The sequence below is a fragment of the Lonchura striata genome, chromosome 5 (genome assembly GCF_050655825.1).
Source record: "Lonchura striata isolate lonStrDom1 chromosome 5, ASM5065582v1, whole genome shotgun sequence".
Taxonomy (NCBI): domain Eukaryota; kingdom Metazoa; phylum Chordata; class Aves; order Passeriformes; family Estrildidae; genus Lonchura; species Lonchura striata.
Genome location: NC_140707.1, coordinates 57,424,359 through 57,434,106, shown reverse-complemented (window position 1 = coordinate 57,434,106; position 9,748 = coordinate 57,424,359). Strand labels below are relative to the sequence as shown.

General features: G+C 37.5%; 1 protein-coding gene across 1 annotated transcript in view; it reads right to left on the bottom strand.

Annotated features, from left to right (window-relative positions):
• Positions 1 to 9,748, bottom strand: part of DGLUCY (D-glutamate cyclase) — a 36,272-nt gene that overhangs the window by 9,960 nt on the left and 16,564 nt on the right. Inside the window, 7 exon segments of the mRNA XM_077783986.2 lie at positions 764 to 837; positions 840 to 911; positions 1,712 to 1,831; positions 6,566 to 6,607; positions 6,610 to 6,707; positions 8,307 to 8,406; positions 8,870 to 9,130. Coding sequence (XP_077640112.2) covers positions 764 to 837; positions 840 to 911; positions 1,712 to 1,831; positions 6,566 to 6,607; positions 6,610 to 6,707; positions 8,307 to 8,406; positions 8,870 to 9,130 — 767 coding nt within the window.

Sequence of the window (9,748 nt, the reverse complement as noted above, 5' to 3'; positions counted from 1 at the left end):
TTTATTGCGAAGTTGTGGAACAAATCTTATTTAATCATTAGGGGTGTGTGTGTGTGTGTGTATAGACAGATTTTTCTTAACCACTGTCAAGTTAAAAATAGAGGCACGTGCTTAGCAGGATGAGCACAGATCAGCGTCATTTCTCACCCCTCTCAGTTATTTTACTTTTTCTCAGTCTGAAACCTTTGCATTCCCAGAATATCACACTGTACAGAGCTGCATTAGTCAAAACACATTTAAAAATATTCATGAACAAGTTTTTCTCCAACTTTAATTTAGAAAGATTCAAAACTAATTGTAGAAAGGTTCCAGCAAACTAGAAAAAAGGTAGGATCAGAAGTAATGTACAAAGATCAGAAGTATGGAGTGGCCACCGCATAAGAAATGTAACTTTTGATTTTGGAAGCAGACATCTAAAGGACACTACAACAGAGGGTTATCAAATCACAAATAATACTAAGGAAGCAAACAGGGAATTTTAATCACTGTATGTCAATCTAAGGATTTCTTGCATTGCCCATAAAATTGTAGCACTGTCTTCTGCTTGAAGCTACAAGACATGGAGAATTTTTATTTGCAATGTCTCGAATCCTTTGTGGAAAACAGTGTAAGGACAGCGTGGCTGCTCCTTCACAAGCAATCCCCAGAGGTGCCCAGAGACCTTGAGAAGGTGAGGTATGAACCGGCCCAGGCAGGCTGCAGCAGCTGCTGGCCACTTCCATCTCCCCGCCACGAGCAAGTGCCCGCCCTGGCCAGGAGTTACCCTGGGGACGGCCGGGAGCGCGGGCAGCCAGGGCCTGCGGCTGGGCGCGCGTGGGCCGCCCGCTCTGCGCAGGGGCGGCCGCGGGCGTCGCAGCAGCGCAGCACGTGCAGAGCGCAGGCGATGGCGTAGCCACCCCAGTTAGAGACCCCTGCAAAGAGGGGCACCATGAAACCAGGCTGCACCAATGTCAGAGCGTGTCACAGACACCCGGGTTAGGGACACAGAAACCTGAGCCCAAGGACAGTACGGACCGGCCAGTTCACAGGTTGGTCCGTGCTGAACATTCTTTCTCACTGTGAATTTTATTTCACGCTGGTGAAAAGCAGAATTTTAACTATAACGTTCACCTTTTGCTGAACAGCAAGAACGTTAAGAACATATATTTGTCCTTGAGTGATTATTGAAATAACTTACCTCTTTGTAAAGGGGCAATATGACTAATTTATGCCTGAGAGGGGCACACTCTAAAGAGAAGTTTATCAATTATACTGAAAATCTGTATGTGCACAGACATTTTAAATCTCACACAGATCACTTCTGCAGTCTTCCTTATTAATATTTGTTACCTGGTCTAGTGAAAGGTTTCCTGCCCATGGCAGGAGGACTAGGAGCCAGATGATCTTCAAGGCCCCTTCCAACTCAAATAATTCTAGGACTCTATGGTTCTATGATTTTATGTAACATGTGATTATTCAAAAATACACATGATTTGCCAAACTATTTCAAATTAAGTGCAATTTGTTCATGGAACATTCTCAATTTTGAGTTAGTTCTTCTGAAGCAACATGTGCTTAACTCTTCAGAAAAGGTACATAATACAGAGATAGATCAGTTTGCTGAGGATGACTTGGAAAGGGCCAATAAAAATTATTTGGAAAGGCAAATGTTTCCCTGTGAGTTCTATTCTTAAACACCAGCTACTCTCCCACCCCACCAAAAATCCCTTACCAGCTACAACAGTAAAATCAGCTTCAACATCCCAAGCTATAACATCTCCATTTTTTATGTGCTTCTTCACAGCATCTTTTACTTTGCCCATTCCTAATTAATTTCCTCCATCTCTAACACCTTTATAAAAGGGGAAAAGACAAAATGAGTATGAACACAGCATATAACTGACAATCCCTTTAGAAAACAACTGGTTTCTTCCCCACAGTTGCTGTGATAGTTCACAGCTCCATATGAGATGGTTTATACTTTTTCATCCACAGCACCTAAAAACAGAAGACTGTGAATGAAATAGCTGAAAGCATCATCTATGACATGGCAACCTCTAAGTTTATAGTGTAATGTACACTGTACATTGCATGCACGCAAAAGAAATCAAAATTATCAAGTGGTTGTGAACTGTAGACATAATCAAGACAGTGAACTTTGCTTATGGAAGGCCTTACATGAGTGTTCCATGCAATGTGTTACCACAAATACATCAGCACAAAGAAAGAAAGAAGATGGAAAATTAAACCCAAATCAACCTGAGAAGTCAGCCAACAATTCTACGATAAAGCAAGCATAGAAAACTTCGGCTTGCTACAAGCTTTAATTTAAAAAACAGAATGGAAATAACAATCATTGCAGAAAGACAAGCAAAAACATACATAACGATTTGGGCAGAAGTAGGCCTGCCTGCACTGCCCATCAAGGACTAACATGCTGCAGCACACAAAGCCCAACCCCATATTTTACTGTATGTTTGTCTTAGGGTTTTTAGTAAAATCAGTGGGATCTGTGCAATATCAGGAAAATTCTGGGCAGCCCGATATTTGGGACATAAAGTTGTCAGATATCATTTAGATACCTGGATATGAGGGTAACATATAAACTAGTAGTTTACATAAAAGCTGGATAGTACCTCTAGTCTCTTACCAAGATATTAAAAAACAAATTAAAATTATTTATTATTTATAATTATTAATTAATTATTATTAATATTTAGTTGGAAATTAAAATTTCTCTTTCATCTGTTGAATGGGTTCTTTTTCAATTTGAAGATTTTACAGAAAAATCCCTGACCATGTCTGTGAAACAACAGAGAAGAGCTCCAAGTCCTCACTGTGATGTATCACATTTGACTTTGAAATATGACTGTGCTCTAATGCATAGTATGTGTTACAGAAGAGAAATTACAATATTTATAATTTACACTTCAAGGCCTGAAAACTGGTAAATGTAACACTTTTAGTAACTGCATAAATATCTCATGTGTCTGTAGCAAATTTCTTCTTTAAGTGAAATGGAAACTTATTTCTCAGCAGCAATTCTTATTTGATTCCTTAAGTCTATCCAGTCAAGTAGGGCGTAACTGAGTGACACATAGCTTACATAAAAGGATTTGCTATGGAACAGCTACTCTTTTTTATCTGCTTTAATAATCTGCTCCCATTTATTTCACCATTGGGAGTTAATGGTGCTTTCAAAAATCTCTTTATTGGTTGTACTTTTCAAACAAGTATTGATATAGTCCTGGTGCTTCTATCCTCATATAAAAATATGGAAATTCTACTGCTTTTTAAGAATCACACACAATGTTCTGATTTTTCTTATACTCAAAATTTTTACTCTTAACATTCTTTAAAAAAGCTGAGATTAATTCTTGTCCCATGAAAATAATCAACAGCTTCTTTAACTGAATTATATCCATTGTTCAGGCCTTTTTCTAACAACTCTGCTTTGATTTTCCTGTCTTTGTGGGAGTCCTGTCACCAGGATGGCTGCACAATTAGTAGATCTATTGCTGTGGATGGATCCCATTTGGGTGACATTGGAAGGAAAAGAACACCCCACTGAAAAGTCTCCTGTCCCATCTGTTTTCTTCTTCTTCCACATATTGCCAGAGAACTGTACTTTACTGTAGCTCTCCAGAGTGAAATTCACCTGTGCAAACGCAGCCATCCATACATGAGCCATGTATGCTTTTAAAGTCAGCAGAAAGAAACACTCCCTTCACACATTCAGTTCATCTCACCCCAAGGCAGACATCTCAAATATAGATGTCTGAAAATAGGCAAGATGAATCCTCTTTTAAAGGCCCAGTTTCTTTCCAGGCAAAGGAAAAATAGTTCTGCTGGATCTTCTCTGCAAGTTCCCACTGACTACATTGTTTTCTGAAACTACATTCATGAAATATGCAGGAGACGTCAGTCTTCGGTGCTAAAAATCTTTCGTATGAAAGGAAAATGTGTGACCCCATTTTTTCAGGCAGTAATTTGGAAAGCTTTTAATTAGCTCCTATATAAATAGCATATAGCTATGTCAATTGTATGACAGCTAAAAAAAATAATATGTGGTTCCAGTAACATTTCTTAATCTTTTATTTCAGACTTATGTGGAAAATCAGTCCCTTCTAAACTCAGCTTTCATGTCTTCTTACTCTGTGAATTCCTCAAGGCTGCTCCTCACTCCCTGAGTTTTTAGGATGTCAGTACTCATACAATTGCAGGCATTGCTCATGCTTTGTCTGTGGTCAAACTACCAGATCAGATTTTTTAAAAAATACAGATCTCGTTTTGAATGCAACACTTGACAGCAATTAATCAGCATGTAACAAATGTTCTAACATTTCCCCTCTCCACCTACTGACACAGTGCTTCTTGCCACGGAGCACACTATATAAAGAATTTCTGTAGGCTGAAAACTTGATCTTTCTGGTATTCTAGCATATAAGGTTATTCAAGTACTCCACCCTAATTCTGTACAATATTTGCATTTTTTCTGGAACTAGTCATATGCCTCCAAATTCCTCCTGACCATAAAGTAAAGCTGAAGACAGCCCCACCAGAAAACAAAATTATCCTCATCAGTAGCAACACGTTGCTATCAGTAATGGGAGACAAAACACAAAGGCCACAGTGGCTAAGTTAAACTACATTTGGCAGAAACACATTGAAAAAGCCAACATCCAACCCAAGAAATTGTTACCCAATTAAAATAACAGACACAAAAAATTAATGTGGTAAGTAAAACAAGAAATGTTAACTAGGAAACAGGCAATGTAAGAAACAATTACATTCTTATAGCTACCCAGTTAATTCTCCAAAGCAAAATATCCACTTACATGAATGCCATGGGAGATCAGAGAAGATCCCTTCATTGTCATTTGAAGCCTCTGACTTGTTAAACCATTTTCTATGCAGAAATCTCTTTAGATAAAGTTCACAGCACTGAGACCGTGAATCTGAATAGCTGCTTTTCTTCTTTTTCACAAGCCTGTGGTATTTTTTATTAATGACATTTCATAGTATATTTGAATATTCAGAGAATGTTTGATACAAGCTACATTTTGCTGAATAGATTCAAATTCTCAGCTGGCAGAACATTCCAAACTCCAGCATATGAATAATATACTTTGAGCTGCTGTGGGAGATATTTGAAGAGATTAGGGTATTTCTACTAAAGGAATAAGGTTGTGATGTTATGTAAGTAGCTGGAGAGATCAAATTCTTGCATCAACAACCTAAAATCAGGGATAGGAGTTGAAACTAACAGCAGCAGATAAAGCTCTGAGGCATTTTGTCAGACATCTTTACAAAACAGAGCTTGTCCTATATAATACTTATTCTGTCAATCTTTGTCCTCTGTTGAGATTACCAAGACAGTGCCATCTAGAGTGCTTCCTTTTGAATGTTGGAAGGTACACCTTATGAATAGGAAAAAAAACCTAATTAAATCTAAATACAAAGTTTGTAAATTTTGTATATGTTTGCAAAGTTTGTAAAATTTGCAATATTATTGCAAATTTTACAATAATAACACATATTGGTGAAGTCCTCTGCTACACAGCTTTTAAATTATACCAATAGAGTGAAATCAGACTATGCATTATCTCTGCAGAAGCTCTCTAAATTCTGTGGAACTATTTGAAAAACAACAAAACTGAGAAGTCTAAGTGCCCATGCCTTCAGCAATACTTAGGAGTGAGTCCACAGCACTATAAGAAGAAAAAAAGCTAAATCAGCAGATGTTATGATTTGACAGAAATCAGTCTGGCATGGGTACTTCTTTCTAATTTGATTTTAATATTTACAGAGATTATATATCTCCAAAAGTCTCATTTGGGCCACACATGGCAGCAGGAAGCATTTGATTGTACAAGGATATTGTCTATGGCATACTTTTTCCAAACCAGATATAAATTAGTTTTCAAGAAAAAAAAAAGCTTGTTGCCTAAAGAGAGGAGGAGCATGTTGACAAAAACATTCTCATTAGAGGCATTATCAAAGGCCAATGTTGTTTTGGTGGGAACGACAAGGCATTCCTTTCAAGATTCTTGCTGTATGCACATATTTTGTTGGAGAAGGCACTACTTTAATAGATGCAAATATGTAATCCCTGCTTAAAGGATTGTACTGCTAAAGACAATATAAACAAAGATTCTATCCAGACTGCTGTTTTAACTTAGGTGTAACAATCATAAACCCAATACTTTAAGAAGGAATGCTACCATCCAACAACCATTTATGTTCTGTGTTGCCTTAAAAACAAAAAATACAGAATAAAGTCACTATCAAAAACTGGACTTACATAGACTTATGTATAGGTAATACATCTGGGCTTGCTTTTTTTGCTTTTTTGTCCTTAAATAACTTTGAAATAAAATATTTTTTTTCTTTTGGCTGTGAGAATCCTTCAATAGAAACCTGTAATTTTTCTCCAGCAATGGTGTCTTCAAATCCAATCACAACAAAGAGCTGCAGCCTGAAAGCAACCACTCAGCATCTGTCTCCTCCTCCCCTTCACTACCAGAAAGAATTCCTGCTCTGTGCTTCTCTTGCTTCTGAGAACATCACACAAAGTCACACTTACCTGTTGTTGTGATTCCTGGAATGGTTTGTGCAGCTAAAAATCTATGGGGTCCACGAGATGTTTAATGTTAACTTTCCTGGCATTGTAATAATTGCCATCAGCAGCCATCCCAGCATGCTCTATTGCTACCAGGTGATCAAATCTGGTTAGAGTGAATGAAAAAACAGAAGGGAGAAGTCAAAGCTGTCATTTTCACTTGAAAAATACTTCTCTTGGCTGCTTGTGCTTGGTTCTACTTTTTGACCATTTGGGATTCAAGGTAAAACTTGGATACTGTTTTGTTAATTCTGAGTGTAGTTGTCTATGGGTTTTTTTTCAAAGCTTGGTTTAAGTTTTTTAAATAGCTTTAGTGCAGCTCCCTCAAACCACATTTGCTACCAAGAAATGGACAAGTTCCTGCAATCCTCCTAGCCAGCAATCCTTTGGGTCAGCCATCTGGCCTGGCTCTGTTTCACATTGAAGCAGATGGTATCTTGTAAAATATTAGTCTCTGTAAGTGTATTCAAAGAAAGAAAAAACGTGGAAAATTAATGATCATCAAAATCCTTGTTAATGCAAATACATTCTCTGCTCAAAGTACATTGCTTGGCAATTATTAATCTGTCTCTAGTTAGACAATGTTTGAGTTTGGGTCTTTAGATTTGGGGGATTTATTTTTTAAGTCCATGGTTGTTTTGCTGGTTATGAAAGTAGACAGATGTACTGCAGCTGTCCTATATTTTAAGTAGAACTATAGTACTCAGTTCTGCACTGCATGTTAACTTAACTGCAATTAAGTTATTTTGCTTCTGTTTCTCCATTTTTACTGTTAAGAGATTACTAATTCTGATTACTTAATGTTCTTGTGGGTGGGTATCTACAGTGATTCCTGAGACCTTCAGCAGGTTAGTCGTATACTTAAAAAAATTACTTACTTCAGCTTTTTGGGACTATGGGACCAATTTAAATAGAATCTGACTGTACTTTTATTAAGCATAGCTATAAAACAACACATAAAAATGAAGACAGTAGCATGCATACTATTACAGTACATACTAACCTGCAGAAAGAAATGAGAATTCAGTAAGTTAATGAAGCAAATATCAGGGTGAAAGACCTTTTTATTAAAGAACGCAAACTGAAGGCAACTACATTAAAATACTTTACAAGGAAAGATCAATAAAAATGAGCAACGTATGCCTACTTCAAAGAAATATAAGTTGCATGCTAAGTAATGAAATGAGCATACAGCTACTTAGCAAAGTCTCCAGTGCATTAACCCTAATCATTACAAACACATGACATTTTATTAAGTCAGATCAGATTCCCTAGCTGTCAGACTAGAGCTAAAGCTCTAGAAAATGCACACTTTCCACAGCACTTTTCTTAGCTCTTTCACTGACTTTGGTATAATACTTTTTGATCTTCTAATTTAAAAATTGGTAAAAAAATATAGTGTGTACATATCTACTTATAGAATAACAGCTGAAAGCTTTTAGATTTTTTTAAGGAAAAGAACTATTGATATATGAAGAATTGTTTATTTTTTGTACTCCAGAAGTGCATAATTGCAGAATAATGTCGAATTCTGAACTCTGTGTATGCTCCAGTAACAGTGTTTGGCTTCAAAGTTTGTTCTGTGCATTCAAAGTCTTAAGGATTTACTTGCGGCCATTGTGCCTTCTTAGACCATGATTCTTATTTTTATTATAATTTTGCACGGTACAGGTGTGACCTGTTCTCAAAAACTGAATACACATACCTAGGTCTTCCAGGATTCCCATTCTCACACAAAAACATTAAAGCTGAATTGGCACTTTCACTTTGATAACTCAATAGAGGGATGGGCTTCTTCAGGATTCCTACGGGAAAGCAAAATGAAATTCAGATACTACATACTTTTTTTTTTAATGTATCTTTGAGTAACTTAAAAAAAGAAAGCAAAATTGTTAGAACAGTAAGAATTCAAGGTCTTTACACAGATCTTCATGAGCTCCCTATATCCTTCCTATAAACTTGTTCAGATGTAAATGCTGTTAAATGGGACCTTGCAGTAGAGAACATGTCTACAAGAGTAAGAACAGATATCCAAAATTTATTACAAGCAACTTATCCAGGATCAGTACCCAGATATGTATGTATACAGTAACTTGGTGCCAGGTAGGTTAACAAAATGTCATCGTAGCAATGATGAGCATAGCTTAGAGGATGAATTCTTATTCATTCTCTAGGAAAAAAAGTCCGGGACTAAGTGACAGACTATAACTGAAGCAAACCTTGGCTCAAATTAGCAAGATAAAAAACTGAAAAACCCATGTCTCTTACCTAGTTGAACAGCTTCTTCAATAATCTTTTTATTCAGATCCATGGCTCTCTGATCTGTAACCATGGCAACCTGTTTCTCCAAGGCCTGCAGCATCGCTGCAATGGCAAGGGCTCCCGGGGGGCCGTCGTTCTCCTCGGGCGGCTGCTGGGTGGAGTGGGTGGGAAATCCCGTTGTTATCAGCACGGACCCTGCGTGGGACATGGCCAGGCAGGCCCCCAGCAGCTCACCCTGGTGCTGCAGGTGCCTTACGCCCCGCTCTCCTAGACGAGTGGATTTAAAGAGAGCAGTACACTTCAATGTATCACTCTCCTTTTGAAGCTTCCCTCTGGGTGAAAGTACATACTTTAGTGACATAAAATGGGTTTTAAAAAAAAAGAGAGAAAAACCTTTGGTCAAGGCAGGAATTGGGGTAATTTCCTCACGAAAACTAAGAAGATCTAGGATATGAGTAATGAAGATAATGGGCTGTGCTTCCAGGTTAAGAATGTCAGCTTTTGAAAATTATTATACTTAGCATTTCTAAGTATAAGTGTAAATAGCTTTTTCTGAGAGGTTATTGCATATTGTTTCCTTTCCTTGGGCCCTCTGTTTTCTTTTGACAGTCCTGCTATGTTTAGCTACGTAAGCTGGTTTGCAACTCAAGCATTCCAGACCTTACAGAAGTTCTGATGCAGACTTCAGATGTGTGAACTGGTCCTTTGTCTCTATCTAACTCCATCCCCTTTGTGAAGAAGTAATTCCCAAATAAATTTCACTTAATGAAATTATTAATCTCAGAAGTGAAGTTTCAGAGACATTGCAAGTTTCCTAAACTCAATTAATACAGTGGTAGCTAGGTGACTACTAGAAGTTCTTGTAACACTTCATGTAGCAGACAA